At 34.2% G+C, this 27692-nt stretch overlaps 3 protein-coding genes across 8 annotated transcripts in view; 2 read left to right on the top strand and 1 right to left on the bottom strand.

Moving 5' to 3' along the window:
• Nucleotides 1–27692, top strand: part of LOC129793963 (semaphorin-2A) — a 256900-nt gene that overhangs the window by 150788 nt on the left and 78420 nt on the right. For all 4 annotated transcript variants that reach the window (XM_055834509.1, XM_055834507.1, XM_055834506.1 and 1 more), the window contains one exon: nt 19979–20066. In XM_055834509.1, coding sequence (XP_055690484.1) covers nt 19979–20066 — 88 coding nt within the window. The remainder of the gene's footprint in view (nt 1–19978; nt 20067–27692) is intronic.
• Nucleotides 1877–4680, top strand: LOC129793964 (uncharacterized). Its single transcript, XM_055834510.1, has 4 exons — nt 1877–2102; nt 2442–3044; nt 3155–3220; nt 3336–4680. The coding sequence occupies exons 1-4, from the start codon at nt 1946–1948 to the stop codon at nt 4481–4483; spliced, it is 1974 nt and encodes a 657-aa protein (XP_055690485.1). The 5' UTR covers nt 1877–1945; the 3' UTR covers nt 4484–4680.
• LOC129793965 (uncharacterized) lies at nt 4600–7275 on the bottom strand. Of its 3 annotated transcripts, XM_055834511.1 has the most exons (3): nt 6600–7253; nt 5453–6400; nt 4600–5311 (listed from the first exon to the last, which is right to left on the bottom strand). In XM_055834511.1, exons 1-3 carry the CDS (start codon nt 6739–6741, stop codon nt 4797–4799), a joined length of 1605 nt encoding a protein of 534 aa, XP_055690486.1. In that variant the 5' UTR covers nt 6742–7253; the 3' UTR covers nt 4600–4796. The 3 variants fall into 3 exon arrangements, with proteins under 3 accessions (XP_055690486.1, XP_055690487.1, XP_055690488.1); XM_055834512.1 differs by lacking the exon at nt 6600–7253 and having other exon boundaries at nt 5453–6469; XM_055834513.1 differs by lacking the exon at nt 4600–5311 and having other exon boundaries at nt 5420–6400; nt 6600–7275.

Here is a 27692-nt window from a genome sequence, read left to right as displayed (position 1 = left end):
GTAAATATTTGATGAATGTTCCTTATTTAGGGACCTCCTGCCTCACCCACCCCGCATCAACCACGCTTCTCAGTGAGACTTTTTTTTTCCTTGGAGGGATAAAGAAAAATTCACGCAGCGATGAGGGACATTTTCTTTTCGTGGTCTATTTATTTATTTATTTTTTTTTAGATAGAGACCCACCCCCTTTTCCCACCCTATGGCACTCAAGAGCTTCGTCTCAATGACGCTGAAAGCTCTGTCACGCCAACGAGAAATTTATTTACTCTTCCCCCAGCTAGCCTCTTGTGGCTGTGGCTCCTGTGGCTGCTACGGGGATCCACAGTAGCGCCACCAGACAGTCCCAATTCGTGGCTCTTTCAGTTTTTGCCGTGACCGAAATTGGCGGCCACAGGGGACCCACGAATGGTTGCAAATTGTGACCATGCAGAATTCAATGAATCTTGAAAATCGTATTTCACGTATTTAACACCAATTTAATGTAACAGAAACTTTATAATTTCAGATAGAGATTACTTATAAATCGATATCAATCGGAAAAGTATAGAATTTTAAGAGAATTAAACATTTTTGTAAAAACGGCCACGAGAGGGTCCCAGAGCAGCCACAGCGAGGACGAGACGTTTACAATTTATGTGAAATATTAGCCGTTTTTTAGCTTTTTCTTGAAAATAAAATATCTGGGCATCTTTAGTATGTTGATAACAACTGATAAATATCATTATATCTAAAATACAAAGAAAAAAAAATTTTTTTTAATCAGCCACAAATGTAAGGTCACAGGGGGTCCCCTTTTTTTTGGTTCGTGGCCGCCCTGTGGCTCCTACTTTGGGAAATTTCCCAAAATAATTTTTTGAGCCACCACCGCGGCGCTAGTTGTGTTGAGATATTTCTGTGTGAAAGAGATGCACGTAAACGTCATATTCCTATACTCTTCATACACATTAGAGTAGATTACTTGGTGACAGACCCAAAACGCATTAGGGAGACAAGGATAGAAAAGTGAAACAAATATATATCCTCAAGCGGTGCGCGAACCACGTGGACGGCCACGACGCGGCCACCACACGGCCACAGCGATCCTAAGAAGTGCATGACGTCACGACGATGCTTCTCACTTACAAGAGCAATGATTCTCCGGGAGATCAATGCCAAATGAGTTAAAAATAAATATGTGGAATCATTCACATAGTGAAAATTGATCAATAACTGTAAAAAAAACATACCTACTGATTATCAGGCAATGAAACATAAAAAATGTTTTTTTGTAGACTTATGATAATTTTATATCGTTATAGTTTTATATTATTTTTGATACAGAAGATACTAAGCAATATTTATTAAAAGTATCGTTTGTATTTACCATTTAAAACAATCTCCTATAAAATATAATAAACATTCATACAAGTTATCTTCTATATAATAAAGAAAGGTCTCTCTAAAATTTCGTTCCTGTTCATCTATGCATTTCCACACCGTTGGTCCGATCGTGTTGAAATTTGGTACAGAGACTAATGATACCAGGCGGTTTTTACCAACGGCATTCATTTTCCCCCCAGAGCCCCCCTTCTCATAGCCCCCATATAAAATTCATGCTTTTTTGACTACTTTTTGAATTCGGCGCCATAAATGTTGTGAGAAATTCACTTTTTCTCTTTACAATTTTTTTTATATTGATAAGTGCATGTTTTATCACAATTTTTCTTTTTCTAAAATTCGCGCGAAGCGCAACAAATCCCCGCGAAGCGGGGCGAGGTAAATTGGAGCGAAGCGACAATTTACCTCGTACATACATATAAGTTATACCTGTCACTTATTACTGTCATTCAATGTTTATATATGTACTTGTATATACATATGTGACAGTTATTTTTCACGTATCAATACATAAAAGATCGGGTAGTTTTAGAATTAATAGTGAAAAAGTGTAATACGTGTGGAAAAAATGGAACGCAGATCTTTCAGATATAGTTCTTCTTACTATCGATCTTTGAAGGCACTGAATGAAAGCATAATCTCTCATAGTACTGATCCTGATGAAGAAATGGAACAAGAGCAAACACGTGGGAATCAATTCGTTTATTTTGATTTCAGCGATCAAGGTAAAAAATAAAAATAAAATAAGTATAAAAATATAGAATATAGTAAGAACTAGTAAATATTTGTCTAGTTTTCAATACATATAAAATTTATTTCCAAAAATTGATAAAATACAAACATCAATCACTCATAATGTAGGTTATAACTGGTTGTCATTTACACCTAAATAATCACATCTCTACTTTAGTTGTGTTTGTCTTGATTAATCAAGTTATTGCGCCCTAACTCTTAGAGGTAAAGAATCAAGTTTTTGGAATATTTAAAATCGATTTGTAAGTGATAATATTACACCCTATCTTAATATATTTATGTATATATATATATATTTTTTTTTATTTTAGTTGATAATGATAATTTTTCTTATTCATCTGATGAGAGCGTTTCAAGTGAAGATGACTTTGAAAGTACTCCGGATATTTACGAAGATATCCATATTTGGGCAGTGGAATATAATATCAAACACTGTGCACTTACTAAGTTATTGCACATACTAAGGAAAGTTCCAGTTCTACATTATTTACCAATGGATGCTCGAACTATTTTGGAAACCCCACGGCATGTAAATGTAAGCCCTATGGGATCAGGCGAAATGTGGTATAATGGACTTAAGCCGGTATTATATAAATTGCTTGGACAACAAAATTTAGACGAAATTCCGAAAATATCCCTTAAGTTTCACGTGGATGGCCTCCAAATCTTCAAAAGTTCAAAAGTTGATTTATGGCCTATTTTATGTGCAATTGAAGAGCTACCAAATATCCCACCTCAAGTTATTGCAATCTATTGTGGAAATGGAAAACCTTCAAACGTATCAGAATATTTGAAAGAATTTGTTCCGGAGATACAGGATTTATTAACAAATGGATTAGAAATCGATATGTATCATATAAAAGTTGCTATCAAATGCTTCTTGTGTGATCTCCCAGCACGAGCATTTTTAAAAGGTGTGTATAATATTTCTTGGAAAATTATTTAAATATTATATTTTTATAATCAATCTCCTTTATATCTATTTATTATCCATTATTAAATTATTATTTTTTTGACTTTAAAGGAACTGTTTACTTTAATCACCGTAGTGGTTGCAGTAAATGTACAGCAATTGGAGAAAATGAATCAGGTATTAACAAAAATTTGATAGTCCTTAACAATTTTATTTAAAAAAAAGTAATTAATTTTATGTATTTACACCTATTAGTTTTTACATATACTTATATTTCTTTACAATCCTTTAGGAAATAGAATGAGTTTCCCTAATCTAAACGCTCAAAAACGAACAAATGAAAGTTTTCGTCAACGCAAAAATATCAGCCATCATCGAGAATCATCTGTAATTGAAAGATTACCTGTGGACATGGTTAAAGATTTTCCCATTTCTGATGATCTTCACCTTTTACATCAAGGAGTTATGAAGAGGATGTGTTCACTATGGATTGCAGGGCGCAATAACTACTATACGAAATGGTCAGCAAATGACGTAAAGAAAGTATCGGAAGAACTGGTTAAACTAAACTTATATAAACCAAAGGAACTACATCGTCAAATAAGAGACTTGAGTGACATTTCAAGGTGGAAAGGTACGGAATGGAGAACGCTGCTAATGTATACCGGTGTTGTAGTTCTACGCAACATACTTAGACCAGACGTATATTACAATTTTTTGTTGTTATTTTGCGGAGTGACAATCTGTGAAACTTCTTATTATAAATTTCTTCTTCCTGTTGCCGATTCTATGCTTAAGGAATTCGTAAAAACTTATATTGAGATTTATGGAAGTGATGAAATAGTGATGAATATTCATTCTACTATACATATAGTAGACGATGTACAGAACCATGGACCACTTGCATCAATGTCTACATATATTTTCGAGAATCTGCTCAAAGATGTTAAGCAATGTGTAAGAAATGGTAAAAAACCACTCATTCAGGTTGCTCGAAGATTAATTGAGAAATCTCATGTAGATATGTTGAAAGCAAAGAAAACCAAAATATACCCCAATCTAGAAAAGAAGACATCCGAACATCATGAACGTAATGATTGTACAGGGACTTACTGTATACTGAATTTGAATAAATATTTAACATTCAGGAACGACAATAAAAACTGTTGGTTTATGAATAGTAATAATGAAATCATAAGAATTTGTAACATAACAATTCACAACAGAGAAATAGTTATATATGGTAAAAAGATTCTTAGAATTAAAGACTTCTTCACAGAACCTATTAAATCCTCCACCTTAAATATTTATTGTTCTGATACTATGGTTTGTGATATGCAAAAACTTTATAAATTAACAGATATAAAATGTAAAATGTTTGGAATGGAGTACAACACAATGTACATTTTTGTTCCCCTTGTTCACACATTTAATTTGTAAAATCTGATGAAGACTTCTGAATAAAACAAACACTTTTTTGATGTTTTTTTCTTTATTATGGGTATTATTACAAAGGCACACAAAAGCTTAGAAATAGAAAAAGAGAAAAATTAGTTAAGTTCTTTTTGTAAGATTGATACTATCGTGCAAATATTATCTACTATTTTTTTTCAATTAATAAAGATTGTTAGAATTTATTATGTCTTTTAAAAAATACACCTTTACGTATTCTTATTTGACGCCATCCTGTCAAAAATTTTCTTACTATAATTCTAGCATTTTTATATTATGGCTGAAACTCTTTTTTAAGTCTTTATTGTTTATTGCGTTCATATCGTGTCTGTGCGTGTTTTAATACATTTTTCTTAAAGAAATTTTCAGCGTCAATCCTTGAAAAACGATTATCGGCCTGTCTAGCGACAGTAGAAAACAATTCAATTGTGTTTTCAAGTTTCGAGAAACACTTTTTTTGTCCAGTTTTTGAAACACCTGACCAAGAAAATTTGGTTAGGACTTCACAAGTGAAAACCTTGTGTAATAATTTATATGCCATTTGTTTTCCATCCTTATTTCCGCTAGTACCAGTGACTTTCACCAGTTCCTTAACACATGCGTTAAAAAAAATCTTGTCGTTGAGATTTTTTTCTAAATCATCTACCTCTTCTGTTGTATGTAGTGGGCGTTCGAAAACACCAGGCGTACATGGATCCTCGCTGTTTTTAGTTAATTTCTCCTGAGTCTTTAATATCTTTTCAGTCATGACGTGTAAACTAGCACAATACTTAAGTATTTGCAACATCATTTCAGGCATTGACTTATTACTCCAGTCTGTAATACAGGAAAAGTTAACTTAGTTTTTTTAATTTAAAAAAAATCCAAACTTATTAAACTTAAAGTACCTAACATTTTTTAAGAAAATTAGGCTAATACTTTTTTTTATTTTCATTAAACTTGATTAAAATTGCTCACCTATTTCATTTTCAGCTTTGCTCAAGAGTGGAGTGACACTTCGACTTGATCGCAATGACAAATTATCTTCTGGTTCTTCGTCTGTGGATTCCGCAACAGTTGTATGGTGAAAGGTTCCTTTTGTTCGGGAAGATGCATATTTCCAGGAAGGTCCTTCTCCAAAATCCAAATCTGGCGACATATCATGCTTATGATTTTTTGATATTTCACTCTCGTTATTGTCATGTGTTAATCGCATTCCATTTGGCTTTTCTTTTACGGGTTTTTCTTCGCGATTAATATTTGGGGACACCGCTGTTGATTTGGTGGTATTATTTGACTTGATCTTATAAGACTTATCTACTTTTGAGGCAGAGTAGTCCTGATTGTTTTTATTGTCAAAGGAATATTCCTCATCCTGATCTGAAGTTTGAGTAACTTCTTGATTTCCACCCTGTGATCTTTCTATACCATGTTTATGCTTTTTTAGTAAAGGACCTTCATCTACATCGTTTTCATTTCTCACGGAAAGTTCTCTCTCGAGTTCTTCGTTAGTTGACACAAACACTGGTCTTCTGTCTTGAAACTTATTTCTGCTTGACCTACATCTTTTCAGAGAAGACCTCTCTTTTCGATTATCTGAGTTTTTTCTTTCAGATATTTGAGATTGAGATTTCGGTCCAAATGAATTGCCTGTTTTATCAGCTTGATTCGCATGATTGGCGTCCATCCGATTACCAGCATTTGAGCTTATGAGATTTTTTGATTCCACCAGCATGCAACCGTTAACCATTTTATTAAAATCAGTTTTGGATCCTTTAAGTTTTCCACGAAATTTTCCTTTCTTATTAAGCTCTTTCTCTTCTGTTGTATCAGTGTTTGCAAGTTTTTTTTCAATAGCATAAGCGTCTTCAAATGATTCCAAATGAATACTCTTCACTTCACACTCATAAACATCCCAATCGCAATCTATAAAATTTATAGAAAATGCAAGTTTTTTTTTAATTCATTTTTTTTGTTATATGAGTATTTTGCTTTACACTTAGTTACTTTGAAAATATCAAATATATAAATTATAATTTAATGTAGAAATTAAAGATTTACAGATGGGGGAAATTAATAAAATACAAACTTTCATACATAAGAAGGAAAATAGAATTGCTATTACCTGGAACAGAGTTAGGGTTCCTTCTGTACTTCTCTTCTTGTTTATTAGAAGGCCAAAACAGTTTTCCATCTTTTATCCATTTTATTGGCACTGCTGTGATTGTCGGTCCTTCAGGTTCATGTGTTTTTACCACTACAAACATTCTGATACACTGTAATTCTGATTATCAGTTTAATAATTTTTAGCACTTGCACTTTACACTTTAGTATTTTTTTATTTTTGCACTTGAGGAAAGCTTTTACGTTCCGTGCTACTCTTTTGATGCTGAAAACACTTCTGAACTGAATCTGAGCAGCTCCAATATTCAAGTGCTTTAGTTTCTGTAAAAAATGGGTCTTTATACCCAATTCCTAATGACAGAGTAGAAAGGATGTATGGGATTATCCAATTCATAAATATATTTTATGGTGTGTCTGTAAAAATGTTTGGTGCTTTAAGCAATTTTTGAATATTATATAAATGTAAATAAGTGAAGAACATTAAGCAAGAGACGTAGCCCTCCTAGAAAAGGATTAGAAGATGTGGCTGAAGGACAAAATTCAGGTATATATTACTAACAAGCACTTCGGAAAATTGCTCTAAGGCTAATGGTGGGTTTTACCCAGTTTTGTTGCAAGTGTGCAACAGAATATTCGTTTGGTGCGTTTGTGGGTTTTTCCTAGCATTTTTGGACAGACACAAATTCAAAAAATTACTTAGAAAAATATTTATCTCTGGTTGAAAATTGTATTGCACTTTTCTTAAATCTGGTGCACCAATTTATACCACCTCATCGTAAATCTTTTGACGCGTCTACATTTTTACAAATGATTTTTTTGTTTACTGTGGATTTCACTTAAAAGATGTTTCTCTCGACTCAAATTCTTTATTTTTATTCACATAATCTTCGCATAAGAATATTTCATATAATATATTGAATACTAAAATTTTTTGCCCATTTTTATCTCAATAAATCAAAGTATTTTTTTAAACAAACAATATTTTTGTACATATCAATTTTTTTATTAATTGAAAATGGATCAGTGATCGTTTAGGGGATAATGGGATTGCAAATAGATAATAATCATCAATTTTATACCGAACTTTAAATGAATATTTATATTAAAGTTTTTTCGTGTACGTACATAAAAAAAATTGTAGTATGCAATAGCTATCTATTTTACGTAAGCCTACGAGAATAATGTTTGCAATGGTTTCCTATTTAGCCCATATGAAGCACGTGGAAAAATATCATTACAAATAATCTTATTTTCTTTATAATCCTGGACATTTATTGGCATAAAACAATGTCAAGACCCTTCTAAAAGGGTTTAGTTTAGGTTTTGATCAATTTTTGGCAATTTTATTATTTTACCCCAAAAATCATCAATTTTAAATCATTTAATTAATAAAATTGCATTTAAGACCCGCATTTTGAGATTATTCATTAAATTTCAAGACGTAAAGTGGATATCGCCTTTATTTCTGAATGGTTGATATCCCGAAAATCTGATTACAAAGTTATGATAATTCTTTGACATATTATTGTATATTTCATGAGGGAATATGCCATCGCCATGCCCTCTATGTATGTTGTAGAAATATATTTTGAAAGAATATTTTTGGGATATTTTTGTGGGAAATTTTTCTGGATGCTTGCGCCGCAGCCACGAGCCATCCACAGAGGGGAGGTCACAGTGACCGGTCACGATTTATTCCCCATTTGTATGTCACCTGACCGTGTGGTGGCTGTCTGGTGGCGCCACAGGGGACACCCATGACTGCCACGGACCGCGTGGTGGCTGCTATTGGTGTGCTGGGCCGGGCTGCTTCCTCTTGTGTTTGAGCACGGAAATACCCATGTACTTTTCCTATGGTTTTTTTTTCTTTAAACAAATCCTCCCAAAGATTCTCTTTCATCGGAACATCCTGTTCACACTCGCAAATAAAAATGGTTTGGGTACGAGAGAGTACCCCGCGTGTACAGCGTCGAAGAACCACATAGAAAACTTTTAATAGAAGTATCAATAAGGGATAGAAGAACATCCAGCTTTGATTTTGAATCTCATGGGAAATTATTTTCTGGATTTAACTTTTTCACCATGTATGTAGTTTTTTTTTTCATAAATGTCTTTCAAAAAGTGATTTTCTTGCTGTCCAATAAATCCTCAAAGTTTGCGGGAAAACAATTGAATTTTTCTTCAAATATCCTTATAAGGAAAAAAAACAATCAAATCTTGAATATCGAAGTATTTCAACGAAAATCTTTTAGAATATTCCTTGAAAAGAAAAGAAGAATAATAAGAAGGTGAGTAAATATTATCTGGGCTATTCAAACAAATACCGACAGGTCCAAAGTTTATTTAGGTTTACAAGATATATCACAAGAGACCAATTTTCTTTTTTTTTCACTCATTCTCCAAAAGGTCCTGGAAAATTTCCACAAATTGGAAGCACTTTGTATCTCCCGAAATAATGATTTACAATCAAAATTTAATTTAAAAACTTACCCCAATAAATTATCCCCGAAAGCTCGGGGGTAAGGACTGAAAAGACTACATATGAAAGCACACATGAATCAACATGAAAACTCCTCTTTTGGCATCAGTGCACAGTACATTTGGTGTGAGATGCACAATATTTTCTGGAAATACACCCAGTCAATTGAATTTACAATCAATATGTTGGATGAAAGTGATGCCAAAAGAAATTGCAACTGCTTTCCTATTCACAAAGTGTATGGGTACAGAGTTAAAATGCAAGGAGCATTGTAAGTTCATGGCCCGAGACCAAAACTTCTCTTTGTTGCGCATTTTTGCACACAAGTACTAAGATTATTTTTCTTTCATGTAGGGAAGAATGGGGTAACTTTTTCATGATTTGTGAAGATCAGCATTAAAAGATATTTATTAAATTGAGAGCTTTTTTTTTTAAAAAGACCTATTAATCGTAGAAATATCGAGCTAGGTTTTCTAGAAAATATTTTTTTTTCCATCCTATTAAGGCAAATTATCAAATCTTTTAAGAAAAATGTGTCTTGGTTATAATATCTAAAAGTACTAAACTACTAAAGTAGATAAAGCTAAAATGACCCAATTTTCGTATTCAATTTTGTAGAAATGAGAAAATTGCCCCACTTTCCCTTCAAATTGTTATATGCACAGAACTTTTGACCCGATTATCCTCGAAAATTGTGATTGAAAAATATTTTTATCCCCCTCCAATAGCTAAAAATACTTCAAAGTATCAAAATTGCGCCAAGTTAGAACAATTCTCGTTATAAAAATAATAATAAAATTAGAATATTTTCCATATAATGCTTGCAAATTGAATTAATGCTCCGAAAACTCTGACAAATCCTATTGAATGAGAAGAGGGAAGCCTATCTCATGACAATCTCGGGCTAATTAAATTAATCTCTCTAAAAGTAAATTCCAATTAGAATGTATCCCTTCATTTGAATCCTCGTGCGCTTTTGGGAAGAATTCTTCATCATCACTCAATTGTTTTCCCTGAAATACAATGCGACTCATCCACGAGGAATCTCATTTAGCGCGGAAAATGAAGAGTGTTTTGCGCCAAAAGTGGTGCAAATTGAAAGAGAGTGGGTGGGTGGTTTAACCTAAAATGAACTCGGTAAGAAAATTTTTAGTCTTATTTTCATACTGAATGACACATCTTGCTAAAATCTTTAATTTGAGCTTTATAAAAATAAATTGCCAATAAAGCATAGAACAAACATTTTCATAAAAAAAGAAAACTTCATAGCACAATTTTATAAAATTAAATATAGAAAATTTTTAAGTGATTGATTGACAAGGAAAAAAAGCAAGATAAAACCCATTTTACCACATATTTCCTTGTCAATTTCGTAAAAAAAAAGCTCTCGGAAAAGCACTCCGAAAAAACATCCCGCAGCTTTATCAATTTAAAATCTATTCCCGGTTTTGAATATGAAAATGATTTGATTATAAAACATCACAAAATCCAACAATGCCAACCCTCTTGTGCGCTTTACCGCACGGATTTTAGACGAAGCATCAAAAGTGAATTTTCATTGTTCGGAAATTGAGAGGAGAACGAGTGGTGATGGAGTTGGGGGCTATGGTGGAAGGTGAGAAAATTCACTTTTTGACACTTAAATGAAAATCTAAATTAGCTTTTATAAAGTTGGTTGGTGTTTTTGTACCAGCAGAGTATAAAATAAAATTTTCACCACTTTGCGGAACTCACGATGGAGCGGGGGATCCTTCGAGAGGGATTCTCCAATGCTAAACGATGGGTTTGGGGGCGGGGGGATGAAACAATGCGACCACAGAGCTTTTTAGTTGGTTATATAGAAAATTTTCTCGTCACTGTGCAGGAGAATTTCCATTTTGTTGAACTTCAAAAGGATTTGAGTGTAAAAATTATGCGCATGTAATTTCCTCTTCATTCCCGGGCGCTAATAGCGACGAACACCTTTCCAACACTTTTCTTGTCATCATCGGCATTTTTTGTGTAATAATTTTTTTTTCCCTTTCATCCGTGTGTGTCGATTTTTCAAGGGAGGGTTCCCTTTGGCAGAGGCGCATACTCCCCTGTATATACCTTGTCAGTAATCCGCCTCATCCAGCATATTCCTTGAATTACCGTGGCAAATTTTATTACATGAGCTTCTCTTCGTGTTTGGGGAGAGAAAATGTACATTTGGGGATGCTAAGCAGAAGAGGGGAACACATTATAGAAATTCCCAAATACCTCTTTAGGGAGCGAGTGAGCAAAGAATTTTTTTCCTCTTGCGCGCAATTCTAATCTTTATTCAATTTCGATCCCATTTATGGCATCGTGACGCGCCTCGGCGGGGCGGAAAAATTTGTTTTGGGGCCTCCAATGACTGCTTTCAAGGAGGTAATTCAATGGAGAGGGTGTGAACTGTGTTGTTTCGGTGCCAAAGGGAAATTAAATGTAGAAAAATATAGCAAAAGCTTAAACTATGCAATTAAAGAGAATTTATTGGTAAACTTTACGAGAACAAATATAGACGAAATCTGGAAAAAAATCTAAAATGGTAAAAATTGAGCACAGATCTTGTCCAGTATACAAAATTTGTGGAAAAAATACTCCTACAAAATCACAGTAAATTGGGCTTGATTCTGCATGAGAAATCTTTTCTTCATGTTTGCTCACCTTGACTACCCTCATTTTTCGCTACTCCTCATAAATGTTTTAACGTTTTTCGTTTCTATTTATTCTAGAGCTTTTATTTTAATTATTCAATTCGTCTCTGAAGTTGTCACGAATTTATTTTCTTACGCCCCGGAAATAGAATCGAATCCTCATAACCCCAAAGTTCTCTAATTTTTTTAAAAGCTCATTTGAAATCTTTTAATAATTGTAGGTAGACAAAAGCTCCTTTTGAAAATTTTATTCAAAGAAATAAGCAAATGCACTCTCCAGCATAATATCTCCATGACGAAAATGTGTGAAGAGGTTCAGCAAAGAGAGAAAAAAAGCGCGAATATTTGAATATAAAACACCACAGTGGATTGCAATAGAGGCTGGAATAGATTGAGTTTAGGGATGGGATTAGGTTGTGTGAGTGGTGAGAAAAGTGAATAAATATGTTGATGTAGAAATAATGTTGAAGGCGCAATTTGAATTTAGTATTCTTTTTTTTCCTCCTTCCTCATTCATCTCGGTATTTGGTATGTGGGCAAGCCCCCCAGAGTGATGGGGGTGCGGGTGAAATTGTTGCTTCGGTCTGGGGTGGAAGGATATGTATAGGAAAATAGAGAAAACTGATACGACAACTGTCACATTAATACACCGATTATTTACTACGTGGTGTCACATGAAAAATGATATCTCGTGTGGAAAGAAAGCGTAGTGGAACTTGGCACTAGACTTGTGGGGGCCAGACGAGAAATTGCTGTCGAAGCTTTAAGCTTCTTTCATGGAAGAATAAAAAGGAAAATTTAGTCTTATCGCGGTTTGGAAGGGCTTTATGTGTGTGTATTGTATGAAAATATAGATTCATTGTAGGTTCTATGTATGAAGAAATTGATTTATGAAATTAGGGCAAGCATAGCCTAAAGCAGACAAATTTTATGCTCTTCGTCTATATTTAATGATATGAAAGCATTGTTCGCTTAAATACAATGAAACTAAGAGTTGGGAAAATTCATAAAATAAGGGCTTTCAAATTAAAAATTACTTTCATATTCTAAAAAATTCTCATATAGCAAAAAAGCTCCCTAAAGCTTTGATCAACATCCCTTCATTTTAGTCAGAGAAAACATGGTTAATTTTGTATATAAAGTGACATCACTCAAAACTTTTAAATTTACTCCTCAGAGCGAAAAATTGTCATTTTAATTTCCACAGGAATTTCAGAGATTTTTCATCCTCACAAACTTTTGTCGTGCAAAAAATACTTTTGCAAATTCCACGTATATTTACATCCATTTGAGCTTCCGGAGGGCGTGGATGGATAAATGAGTTTTTGCGAGGAACATGAGTTATTTTTCCATATAGACATTTAATCCATGTCAGTGGGCAGCACAAGAAGTGAATGTAAGGTCCTATGAGGAAGGATAATTTGTGGTGGGAAAATCATTTGTTAAATGAATTTTTTAAGCTCAATCGCCCTGATGTGAAAAGGGGTTGCTCCATAAGGGGGGCTACTTGTGGGTGGGTGAAAAGAACGTAACATATAATAAAAAATGTATATTTATTTACTACATTTGCCTCCTTTTATCGCCACTTTCCCGGCCACATACAACCCATTTCCATTGAGTGTTGCAAGAAGAAAAATTGACCTTCATTTTCTCGGTCATCAACAACCACCAGAAGAGTCCTCTTTCACTTTTACCGTCCTCCTTTCACAGTGTGCAAATGATAAATTACACCGTCTAAGTACGCAACTATTTGTAACCAACACTAAAGTTTCCGACCCTCTCACACAATATTCTATACACTCATAGAAAAAATTCTGTATTTATCACTGCAAAAGTGGTGTTTCATATAAGAGAATTCCGTATTTATCACTTTGCGGTGATAAAACGGGAGTTTGTTCTATGAGTGTACCATACCTACCTACACATTTTTTTCCTCTTCACCCTCTTTTACAAGGAAAGCACATGGGCATGAATTCTTCGCGCATTTTTCGCACTTTCCACAAGTATTTTCGTCCCTACACGATAAAACTCTGGACTTTTTCTCCTTTTTCTACTCAATGTGTATTTAAATATTTAATTGCATCACATTTCCTATTCTAAGGATAACTCCCTTTCTTTTTTTTTCTTTGATGAATGGGAGATGAAACTGGGGGTGTATTTTTTCTAGATAAAAAAAAACTACTACGTGACCATTCGTTTGATTTTTATCTCTACAAAGAATTGAGTTTATTTTTGTTATTTGATGAAGCTTTCAAAATCACCCCTAGAGTGGGAAATTGATGACATTCTTCAGGTGAAAATACATAGATTGGAAAAATTCTCTTCTATATCTAATGCGGAAGAGAAGCTTTTTTTAAGAAGTGAAAGTTTTTCTGAAAACTTTAAAAATTATTGCCTCCATACACTCGTTTGTAGCGAGGATAATAAAGATTATTACTATTATTAAAAATTATTGCTTCTTATTACTTTATAAAAATTATTTATTTTTTAGTGTAATGTTTACCCGAAATTTTTTTTAAGAAAGCTTCCACAATGATTATTTTCGTCAATCAATTTTAGTCAATTCTCCTTGTGAGCATTACAATATTCTTTGAAACTTATTTAGTCCATTATATCCCATTGACCTATAAAATTTTATCACGTTCAAATATTTTGACCCATATTTCATAAGTTGACTAAAAGTTGTTCAAAAGAGATTTCGGCGTTGGGAGGTTATATCTTTTTTCTTATGTATGGACTTTATCGCATACTTGGGAGGTTTACAATCTGTCGGCAACAAACGTGGAAGTTCCCGGAAGAGAGAGCAATCTTCGGTATTGTCGGCAATTTGATGTGTGGATGAGGCAAAAACTCCTTAAGAGAAGGTGTCAGTGCGATGGGGGGTTTTTTGGATGGAAAAAGAAAGCCAAAATAGGATATATCCCTGATTTAATTCTAGCCATGAGATTGGACTGAAGGCTCCTTGGAGAGTGAAGGAGTGCATGAATGGATAGGGATAGAATTGTACGCCAAAAGTACACCCAAGAGATAGGAATTCAGCACTTTTCTCATCATTTTATCATCATTCAGCGAATGGGCCTTCGTCCGGGACTACTCATCCTCCTGCGGGATGCTTTATCGACTGAGAACCATGTGTCGTGTTGGGGAGCTTTGTTGCGTGCTACCGGGAGCTTTTGTGTGTGTATGAGTGGGTGAAAAGTGAATGGGATTTCCCCTCTTTTCACGTGGGCCACCACCCCCAGTGGGCCAACATTCTATGTTGTATTTATTTGAGCTGCCAAGGTACCTTCCTCTTCATTTTTATATAATACCTACTACACCCCCAACCCCTTTATGTGAACTCAACACTCCATTGACTTGACGGTGTGATGGGTTGAGGTGAGAGCGAAGAAGGTTCAGAGTTCACCTAATCTTACCTCCAGTGATTGATAAACCAATTTGTAGCACCAAGTACTTTATTACCTCTTTGCAACACATATTTTTCGCTTCTTTATTTACCTCAATGGGAATTTTATTCCATCTCAACCACGATCCCTTTGGAAAAGGGATGTGTGTAGCACCCAGCAACAAAATACTGACAGATGAGGGTGGGTGTAGAGGAAATGAAGAAATCACACGGTCACTCTCGGTCCCTCTAAATCTCATTGTTTATTTTCAATTTTCACCGTCAGAGACACTCTCAATATTTTTCCGTATAAACATTCGCAGAACCTTTTCCCCGGGACCTTAGGCGCAGTGGTGGGGGCATGATGGTGGAAAAGTTTCCATGTAGAAACCAAACCATAAATTGTAAAGTTTTATACTTCTTCCACTGGCATCCACTGGGCAAATAATTTTATTTCCCTACAAAATACCACACATATAACACCATGACCATAGAAGAAATTGAAAAGACATTCCCAACCCTTTCATCCCCATGACTCTCCATCACTTCCCTTACACGCAATAAACTTCATTTTTATTTACTCTCCCTTGTTTCATTTTCACCCATTTCTCAAGGAAAAAAAAACAAGACGTGGAAGAAAAACTATAAAGTCGTAAAACTCGGGAAAATCCAACTTTTATATGGAGTCCATTGAAAATTGTTGACTGCTGGATAATTTAGTCTTACTCCCGACAAATCTCCACCCATCACTCCCAAAAAATATTAGGGAAATGGTAGCTTTTCCGGGGCATTTTCTTTGATGTACTTTTTCTGAGAAGTATTTGGGAAAATTAATTAAAAGAATTTGTTAATTTTGTGAAAAATAATTTTTTTCTCCCAAAATATATTAATCTTTTTCATTTAATTCGAATATGATTCAAACAGTCAATTTTCGAGAAATTTTCTTAAAATTGTTTTGTAGGAAAAAATGATTTTTGTGCTTTTCATTAAGTTTTAATAATTTTTGTTTGTAAATTGTTGTAAGGCATTGTCAAAAACTCAAGTAGGATGTAGTAATTTTCCGGAAAAGCTGTGGGAAACATACGAATTTTCCCAATTTTAACATTTTTTCTAAGAAAAAAAGATTTTTATAAAAAAATTTACAAAATGCAAATAATTCAATTAGACATAAAGTAAAATGCATTGTCTGAATATTGACTGTGTGAAGGATTTTTTGCACTTTACATTCTTGACAGTTTACAAGGCCAGAAAATACCTCGTGCATTTCATTGTCGTCATTTTATGAGGGGTTGGCGCATCCTTTTCATTTTCCCTCAAATAGTATGATGCAGAAAGCACGGGTGAAGAGTGAAAATTTCCAGGAATTTCCCGTCATTGGATGAGGAAAGTGGTGGAAAATTCTAAATAGACAAGATGAGGAAGACTTGAACTTGCACTCTGAGCACATAATTCATAATTTAGTGTGACTCTTCATCCTCCAGTCTCTCCAGCCATCATCCATCACACTGGTGCCACCGCCCAGCTCACTTAGAACACCATCATCCGCCCATTATTTCCCATCAAATTATACACGAGGAATATTGCGGGGTTCTCCTGTTAGTGCTTCACCCCCATCCTACCACCCTCCCCGAACTTTGAGAGAGATTGATTCAGAGTAATTTATAAACAGAATTTTTTTGCACCATGGCCACTCCACCACCGAGGGGGTGGATGACAAAGAACAAAAGTTGCAAATGGACAAGATGCCAAGAAGAGATGCGAGCTGTTTGTACGTACAAAAAGTCATCCCCACTCTGGAGGATTTTTCCTTATCCATTTGCACCTTGTCTTTCATGGGGAGGAGGGAAGGAATAAAAGAAAATATTGTCCGCAATCTATTGCTTTTGTTCTTCATTGACCACCAAAGTACGGGCGAAGGGAAATCCCATGTGGGGATCAAGAAATTACCTTTGGCTTAGAAAAAAATTAAAAGCTCTCCCTGATTAATCCAACAACGTAAGAATTACCTACATTATTTACCCAAGAATTATCTTTTAACCCTTTAAGAGGAAAGGCCGAAAGCTCATAAATTAAATATTCAAAACTAATCATTTCGCCATGCTCTTTGCTGTAGGATCATTTCTGTTTTATTTGTGAAAATTTCCTTTAATCCTAAAATTGTATTGATTACAACAATTTGAGGGATATCTGGTTAGGGGTTATCCCACATAGACTCTTAGGGACTTATCTTGGTGATTTTTCAATTTGTTAAGAAGCCCCGAAAAGTATTCGAGCTTCCTGGAGAGACAATAAAAATGATTCGGAAATCGATGGGAATCACCAACAAATCCATCTCTTTGGGGAGTCTCAATATCCTGTGTGACTTTTTGTGGTATCCTTCGCCCCCCCCCCGTCTTTTGGGTGCCCCGAGATTGTCTCATCATCATTGTTTTCCCCTCTGATGTGTGTCTATTAATGTAATTAAATTAATCCTTAAGCTTCGTGCTTGTTGGAGGCGAAATAACGTGTTAATTCCATATTTTGCACCACAGGGATAAATGTTGGACACAACAAGAGATTCCCATTGAGTTTGGTTTGGAAGTAATATACACACTGTGAGATTACTATGGCTGATACCCACCCCCACTGCTCAAACCACGATGGGGTAGTATAGGGCTCCTTTTTTTCCTTCATCCTATGGCGTTTTTTTCTCTTCCTCCTTTCTTTTGACCATTCTTTCCCTCCATTGTCAAGATAATTCAATCAGATGGCAATTTACAGGAGTAGATTAAATGGATTTAACCAATTTTCACAAGGGAGGATTTATTAGACGACGTATTCTCTTTCGCCATCCCGAAAGTACGAGAGAAAACCAAAAATTTATTGGGTTTTATTGTATATTTTATTCCTCTGTTTGTCCACCATCCCTTCACAAGAATGGATGGATATAGACACACGGGTGCACAAGGGTGGTGAAATTGCCACAATCAATGTAATTTCTGACAATTTAATTGTTTCCACCTCTCGAGGAATTGGTGAACAAGCATTTCTGCAATTATTTTTCACATTTCTCCCGAGGATTTTATACACAACACACAACCCCCTAGCATTTTGCACAGAGAGTTCAACAGAACCATTTTCGAGGCGCCAAGAAAGAAAACTATGATCCAGTTTCATTATTTATATTCTTATTAACAATCTCCCAATGGTGCACAAGATGCCATTAATAATTTTAATTGCCCCATTCGATGTGCTACTTCGTGGTCAATGCTGTGAGATGAAGAGAATAACTTTATCTACCGAGGGGTTAATAACACAAAGAAAACACTATTAAGAAAGCTTTTTACTTTTTTTCGTTTTATTACAGGGTTTATTGCAATAAATTACAAAATACTAATTTCCTTTGATTGTCTTAAAAGAACTTAAGACAGTTTAATAAACATTAAGAATAAAAAATAAGAATGGAAGTTGGTCGGGTAGATTCTTCAGCAATGTGGGAGGGTACAGTTTATTTAACGATTTCATCAAACGATTTCACATCCGACGCTTCAAAGGCCTAATTTCATCTTCATCAGGTCTTCAAAATTTGTTACAATTTTGTTGTAAATTTTTGTTTATAAAATTTAATAAGTAAAATTCAATTCAAAAACAAATAATATAACAGAAAAACAAAATTTTAACACTTTTTGTATACCTGATGAAGAAGAAATAAAGCCTTCGAAACGACGTATAAAAAATTATTATTTAATGAAATAAAAATTTAGGAAAATTGGGGTGAATTTAAGATGGAAAACTTCGGAAAAAAGGAACATTTTCATTTCAAAATGAACGTAGAAGTCTTTTTATTAGAGAATATTCTAAATTGAATAATTTCCACAAGACTTGTTTTACCTACAATTTAATTTCAAATTAACATCCCCTAATGATTTTTTTTAAATTTTTAATATATCTTCGTATAAAAATTCGCAATTTTCATGAAACGCAGAAAAGGTGAAACATTTAAATTAATTTGCATTTAGGTGTGGTATTCAATAAAATTAAAATAACAAAACAAAACAATTCTTAACCCCCTTGTATTTGTTTTCCTTCGCTACACCACACTCTCGAGAGAATCACTGTCTCGAGATAGAAAATTTCCGTCAGCAAGTCAAAACCGTCAAACAATTAAACCATAACCATTTGGGGGGTGAGCGAAACAAAAGCTGTGCAAGCTCCACTGAAAGCTCTCCCAACAATTGCCTCTCATGTGAAATTTCCTTCTAATTGAATTGAAATTTCCTCACCGTCGCACGGGCTATTCATTGCAAAGAGAGAAGTGCTCCGGTCAGGGGGATGAATACAGGGGGTGGTGGTGGTGAAAAAAGGTGTAATGTAATTGAATGTAGTAGAGGAATATTGGGTAGCTTGAAAATGCTACCACAAACAAGGGGTTGAAGTCTCCTTTTGCTATGTAGCGGCGCTGTTGAAGGGATTTTGTGTGGAGTCATTTGATAATTTTGATTGCAAAGTAATAAATTAACGAGACGATGACGAGCAGAAATTGCGATCCGGGGTGGTATTTTCACGCATTACTTGTTAAATGTTTTTTGGTGTGATTAAATGGATGAATAGAAAATGAAAATTGCTATTTTCCACCATTGTGTTATTTCACCTCTATAGCCAATTTTCCACCCAAGACTTCTTTCTTTAAGCCCATATATGAGCGTATAGAGAATTTTCTTTTCTATGCGGGGGTTGGTTTTTGTCAGAGAAATTCATTGTTGTGCTTTTACATAAATTAAACGGAAATATTTCTCATGTTTTTTTTTTCGTGTGTAAGAATTTTCTTCCTATAACAATTCTCATTTTTTTTCTTTTCTTCCTTCTTACAATTGCAGATCATGTCAGGGAGTTCAGCTGTGGAAAGTTATACTACAGAACGTTCCTGTTGGATGAAAAGAAGGATGTTCTCTACGTTGGTGCAATGTAAGTCAACCAAAAACATTCCATTTTAAGCTGCAGACAATTTTCCATCATCTTCGGAAAAGTTGGTGGAAAATTCCGCTCAAGATACTGAACTTGTTCTCTCCGTGTGGAAATTAATTTTAATTAACACTACGTCGATCAGAAAATTTTCACCCAAAGAGTCATTAAAGAAATGTGTTTTGGGGTGGATGGGAGAGACTCGCTTTTTCAACAATCGCGTGGTAATCGTTAAAATTTTTAGTATTGTCCAATATTTTTCCCTTTTATGATTTTTATTGGCTTAGAGGGGTGTTTGTGCCCCAGGAAAAAGGAAAGTAGGTAATCAAAAATTGTCATAAAATCAATTTCATTCAAGGAGAAAATTGAGTGTAATTTTATATTCAAAAGAAGTCCACCAAAAAGGAAACTTCCTTGCACGGATATTTCGCCATTAATGGTTCAAGGGGAAAATCAGGGAAATGGAAAGTTCTTTTCCCAAGGAAAAAATTAACCACCCATCGTTTGAAGGGAAACTTTATTTAGAAAATTAGTATTGCATGCGGATAGAGGAGAAAATATACCCGAATGACGTACTAAACAGCGTCTTGACGTAGTAAAATTGTGATTAAAAATTAAATCCAATTTATTTTCGCGCCTCATAAAGTTTGTTGACGAATTCTATTGCTCTTCTTTTCTGCGAGAAGACTTCCATAAGAAGATTGGGTGTGTGTGTTTGCAGTTTGGGAGTCGTTGAAAAGTCATCAGAAAACTAAACTGCGAAAAGAGACAGAAGTTTTACTCAAAGAAAAAGCACAGTGATGTGAGCAACAGTATGTTATTGACTTTTAACGGATATTAATATTGGACAAAGAAAATCTCTAAAAATGAAACAATTCTAATTATTAAATCATAATTTATTTATTTATTAAAAACTCATGAAAAGTTGGATAATTTACCGGAAAAGTGGTGGGAAAATTTTGATTTTAAAATGTGGAGAAGGTAAAACTTTTAGTGGTTTTTCTCGGTATTTTTACAGTCGACTGTAAAATCAAAGTTTTTCCTGCACTTCCTTGAAAAATTACCACGCTTTCCTTTTCATCTTTAATAATGCTCTTAATCAAGTTTATAGAATAATTAAATGTTCTATATTTTAGGGAACTTTCTCCACAAAATTCAGAGTTTTTTTTGTATCAAAGAAGAATTTTTTATTGTTAATTCATTGGTTTTTTTCACTAAAAGGGAGTAATTTTCCCACATAAAGGTAACATTTCTGAATGGTAGTGTACTTGCGAATTGCAGCAGGAGAAGAAGGAGTTTTTCACCATTCTGTCGTACAAATGGTGAGATTTAAAACTTCCATTCATCACCATTGAGATGCTGTCCGAGAAAATGTCCAATAATTGAGTATAAATTGCAACTCCTTCAATTCCCAAAATGAGAAATCGAGTGGTGACCAGAGAGATTTGGCATGTGGAAGGATGTTCCCTGGTCATTTTCAGCCACATAAACAGATCGTTAACTTTTCATATTACACTCCGTACTGTGAATGGGAAAAAGAAATCCCTTCCATATTGAATGGCATGGTGGTGTGTCCCATGTCGTCTCTCTGGCGACAACAAGTACCAAGCTTCTGGTGGGACATCCTCCCATCACCCATGGGATGGGGTGGATGTGTATGTATACAATAAAATCGTGGCAAAACCCCTTGGTGGTCCACCCAACGTTCATCTTCCCCGGTGATCTGTGTGTAGCAATACCACCCACAGAGAGGCTCCGGGCGACATTTATTTATTTACACACAAACCATGTTGTCAGTCATTTTATTTGTGTAATCACAATAAAAACCGCGACGAGAAAAGGATTCACCCACCCGCCTTCGACTTTGTCATTTGTCAGCCTGTTGTACAGACTGTGTACATTTCCATTCTTGGCGTAAGCCTCGCAGACGAAAAATCCCGGAAGTCGCTGGAATATGAAAGTTTTATGACACGTCAACAAAATTTGTATATGACCAAATTTTTATTGCAACTTCCACCTTTTTTATTTTTTGCATTAAGTCATTTTCTTTCCAACCCCCCTTCCCCATGAAAATATAGCCTTAAGTATTCATTAAATGACTGTAAAAGAAATACAAAAATCTTGAAATGAAGATTTTTTCAAGTTTTCTTTGATTCCTGTAGCACCTGCTTCATAATTTTCATTTTTTGTCAATGTTAAGGCCCTTAAGACCTAAAGAATTATATTATTAGTTTAAAAAATTAACAAAAAAATCAATGTTAAAACATCACAATTTCTCAATTCAATTTATTAAACAAATTTTTTAAAATTTGAATTAACACAAGGTTAAAAATCTCTGTGATTTGTGAGTTTTTCTTTGTTGATTTCTGTACATTTTGTATGATTTTTTTTTCTTCAATTTTTACGCACCATCAATCCTATAAGCCATTTATCAAATATATCAAGACACACCGAATGACCAATATTGTGCTTCGTATTGGAATATTGGAATATATATGTATATTTTATATGTATAATATCAATGCTCAAAGATTTGTATCAATAAATCGACATCGTTTAGGGATAACGATTCCTCCGGAATGCGTTGTGACGTATCGCATAAGCAATTGAAGTGTGTCATATACAAAGCAATTGAAGCTTTTTTTTAGTGTGCTTTTTGGGGGGATTGTCGAAAGCTCCCCGCAGTGTGTAAGTGGGCGAAAAAAGGATGATTGTGCGGAGTATTAGAAACACAAAATGCTGATTGCAGATTCACACAACAAGATGCAAGCATAAATGTGGCGCCATTCGTCTCAGAATGTGTCGCTCATAATTCAGCTTACAAAATGCCAACGAAGAGTGGTGGAGGGAGGGGGTCTCTGCATCCCTTCCCATATACAACGGGGGTGGATTTCCACTTTGGGTCCATTTGGAATTTGTGGCAGAAAACATTTTATGTATGGCGTATGAGTGGATGGTTGGGTAAAAAACTGTCATATGAAATCACAAACTGGGTTTGGTACTTCATGGTGCAATTGTGAAAAAGACCATCAACTGCAAAGTGAAATATAATTTGGCTCAATTTGGGGGGTTTATGGTGAGTGTATTTTGGGTCCATAATAATTTTAACCTCTACCCATCCAATATTCTTTCTTACCACGCAAAACTGCTGGCAAAATGCAACCGAGATGGGCCCTCAATGTCGCATTCCATGGTGATTTTGGCTAAATTATTAAAATGTCAATTTGCAAATATGATGTGAGTGTGCATTAAGAGGGATCAGCGTGGTTTTTTTTATTTATTTTCCCATCCTCCCTACCCCCAACACCGCCATTTCTCTCTTTCATCTCATGGTAAAATAATAAATTATATTTATTGTAGCATCCACCCAATATGTGGGAGCCATTAAATTTAATTCAATGATGAATATTTTACAGAAACAGCGACAATCAGCACTGCATTTTCAAGGGTGGTTTGGCGTAATATACCTTCAGCACAAAAAAATCCACTTTAGCGGATATTTTTCCAGTTCACACACAAAAAAAATAACCAATTTGCTGTAGCCTTTCCAGGAAATTCAAAGTATTTTATTAAACATTGCGATACTTTTGCGAAACCTTTTTTTTTCAACTAATAAATTTTTAATCAACTTTCAATTTTAATTGCCATATAATAGAATTTGCAGATTTTCCCACCACTTAACGTGTGTCTGCATGAGAGAAAACCCATTAATTTTGTTTTTTTTTCTCTCTGTGTATTCAATTTTATTGCAATAATTCAATAAACAGATCCCACTCGAATGAAATTTATTACGTGAACGAATTTTATTTATAAATGTAGTTATATGTATAAATTACATACATATATATACTATAGACTATGGAATTGATACTTGATATCCAATCCAGGTATGCAATTGGAAAAAAAAATAATATTATATTTTTAAATTCCCATCAAGAGCTTAAAAATTAATTCTCTCTCAAGTATTTAAATTCACATGAGTACGATGAATTACAAAATGTACGTACGTGAATGTGAATTATTTTTTAATCCATGGCCTAATTTTTTTTAAAACATTAATTAAGGAAGGATGAGTGGGAAATTTTGGAGAAAAAAAATTAATAAAAAAGAAAAATTCTCTGAATGATTTAAAACATTGTGATAAATCTTTTGTTTCGTCATGTAACAAAAAAATCTTTCTAATAATGTTGATGTAGGAATTTTGAGATTATGTTTTATGACTAATCCCTCTCAGTAAACTATTATGTAAATGTGTGCTAAATATTGTGTTTTGCCGGAGAGATTAAGGAGGGGCATGTGTGTATGTTCACAAAAAGGGTTGAATAGACCTAACCCACGTTTGAACACCCCTTTCTGCTGGACTAATTAAATTATTTATCTACGTGGAAATTTTAGTTGTGATAGTAAATTTTAATACTCACACCTGTTTTCCTTCAAAAGATTATTTTCTATGCAAATGACTTCAATTTAATTTAGTAATCAAATATTCATGACCATTTTCCTTTCTCACCCTTATTCCTTCATATTTATATATGTTTGTAGTACATACATATGTATACATACTTACCCTATTCTATATAGGGTTACACCTATAATCTCATTCCAACAGTACCATCTTCACACCGCATTATTCGGGCTGTGATTTTGTGTCTTGTTGCTCCATCCAGCACGTATGTTGCCGGGAAAGGAGGGTGTTGACGAAAAGGACGCTCAAAATGGTGATAATGCTGTTAAATATGTATTAAAGTTGTATAATACGTTGCAAACACTCCACTGAGATGCTATAATCCACCTTTTAATTAATGTGTACGCATCTAAAACTAATGAATGTAATTGCATTATGCTTGAGGATTTCTGCCTTGAGGCGCACAACGAAGTGAAATGTAATTGAAACACGGATGAAACATATGAATTACATATAATCCAAAAGTTCGCATACAAACATTGAATTTTCGCATCAGTTCAAAAGCATTTCCACGTGAAAATCTGCATAATAGATTTTATTTTCATACCCCATAACTCGCATCTGGTATTAAATATTCTTTGGGAATTTCCTCATAGTGGAGGGAAATGCATCAAAAGCAAGGCGAAATTTGGAAAGTTAAAGATAATTTTCATTGATGCTACATAATTAATTTACATTTTGATTATATACATACATAGATATGCTGAGAGGATTAAGAATGATTTTTTTTTCATATTTGTTTTAGCAACAGAACTTATGTAGGTAGTTGAATAGTTTCTTGTTAATATGTTACCTCCCTGATGTTTAAGTATAATAAGCAAAAGCAAAAAAGCAAGGAAATAACGTGCCTCTTGGTACATGGTTTCCTCCCAGAGTTTCTTGCATTATTGATAAGCACAAATTGAGGATGAAGGCACTTGATATATTGAATTTCGCATTCTGAGCACCAACCCAAGCAATATCCGGAGAATATTTCAGGGATAATTATGATCTTAGCATTTTAGTTTTATGTCTACCTTTTCTCCCCATGTGTAATATAGAGTTTCTCAGTGGGAGACCATTAAACCCTCTTTCATTAAATTTCCGCTAATAAGAGGTGACTCTCAGGGTTGAAAACCACCCCCCATTATCAGTCATCCGCAAACCCAAATCCCAGAGCGTCGCACCCTCGCTTGGGGAGTTCTCCTTCAGAAACATTCTCAAGCATATTATACTAACTATATATACATATACTCCTATTACTAATGGAAATTAGAAGTCAAAGATTTCAAGAGGGGAAATTATTTGCAAATTTATCTTGGTTTTTCTTAGAAATTTATTCCAACAGTTATTTAATGTGATTCCATGATCTCTGTGGAGATTTGTTCTTAATTCAATTTCAAGAGTTTCTTGAGTATCAAACTTCAGCACTTGCGTCTTGAAAATGCATTTTATAGGAGATTATCTCTGATCAGTTGACTCTCTCTCACTCAATCTCCTTTTTCCAGTGAAAGAGAATTTATTGCACCACTTTTTAGAGGCACTTCGATGGGGGATGGATTCACAAAAGTGATTTTAAACCCAAAAGGAAGTCATTTACTTCTACTCGTAAGTCTCTGTGTATTGTTTTCGTGAAAAATAGGGAGCATTTAAGGTTGGAAATTGTGCGGTGTTACAAATTTAATCAAACCCTTAAGATTGCTACCTAGATTATTATTATCTTGATTTTCTTTATATATATGGGAATCAGGGTCAAAAATTTACAATTAAAGGTTTAGAAAATGCTAAGAAAACTTGAGCAGTGTTTTCAGAAAGAATTTTAAGGCGCAAAATCTCCTTTTAATAATTTTGTTTGTCCCACTCTCCCTTATACCTAATAATAAATTAGTATAATTTAATCAAAAAAGCTCAACTTCTGGGGATTTTATTAACTCATTCAATCATTTAATTTATTGGCAAAAGTCTGACAAAATCCAGACTTAAAACTTCTCTTTTCATAAGATTGAAAGTTCATGCGGGAAAAATTCATTAATACTTGTCAATCAGGGGTGAACGATGGAGAAATATCAATTTCAACAAATTATCATTCAACAGGAAAATCTTTTCTCTCTCCCATACTCCCAGCGCGTCTTTCACCGAAGGGAGAGAAAAGTTTTCTTCGTGAAAATTTGAAAAATCATCTGACGAAATTGGAAAACTACAAAAAAAACAGAGATAAAAGATTTTCAATATTCCTTTGGGGATGAAGGAAAAAAAGAACTTTCAAACATTGAATGACTGCAAATAGAGAAATGTACTCAGAGTGATTCGTGCATGAGAATAAATTTACTAGAAGAAATTAGTTGTTTTTCTTCCCATCCTGAGTACTCACGTCGTGTAGTTTGGGTATCTTTGAGAGTTTAGTAGGGCCTCCCCCTCAAAAAAAGCGCCAGCCATCTGAGAGACTATTTACTCTGCTAAAATGTTCATTGATGCATATTTGCACAGTAAAATACATAACATGGAAATAAATCTGATCCATGTGAATTTTATTTAACATTTTTTTTATCGCACGTCTTTCACTCACAAATAAATAGCATGTCCCCATCAAATATTTGCTTATAGCTCCTTGAGAGAGCTCCATCGTCTTGAAAGTTTTTTTTTCGTGCTCTCTGTCGCTGTAAAACGTGTACTTGAGCGAAAGAATGGGGATATTTCGTTTGGAAAATACCAAATAAAAAGCATGTTTTAGTCGTTATATCAAATAAATTACGAGGATTGGATCGAAAAAAAAAAAACGATCTAAAAGACATTTAATTATAAATGAGATATTTTTTTATATTTTTTTCCGGAAGTATTGCAGATATAAAAAATTATAAATAAAAATAAAAATAAAAATAATAAATATAAGTAGCTACACATGGAAGTGATAGAAATGGGTTAAAATTAAGGGTTTCTCAAAGATGATTTTTCGAGTTTTGTTTTAAATAAAAATAAATTAATTATGTCCTTTTTTCTCTAAGACATTAAAGCCTTTTTTATAAGACTCAAGAAGTTTCTAACCTGAATTTCCTTCAGAGCTCACTCCTAAGGATATTCATCACACTATAGTGAACCATTAATTTCCATAAAGACCTACCAACAACATAGAAAAGTCGGACATGTAGGCAAAACTAGTTGCTGGTTAGCTATTGCCGAGAGACCCC

The sequence above is a fragment of the Lutzomyia longipalpis genome, chromosome 3 (assembly GCF_024334085.1).
Source record: "Lutzomyia longipalpis isolate SR_M1_2022 chromosome 3, ASM2433408v1".
Classification (NCBI taxonomy): Eukaryota; Metazoa; Arthropoda; class Insecta; order Diptera; family Psychodidae; genus Lutzomyia; species Lutzomyia longipalpis.
Note: the sequence above shows the minus strand (reverse complement) of the source record. Positions and strands in the feature narration are given on the sequence as shown.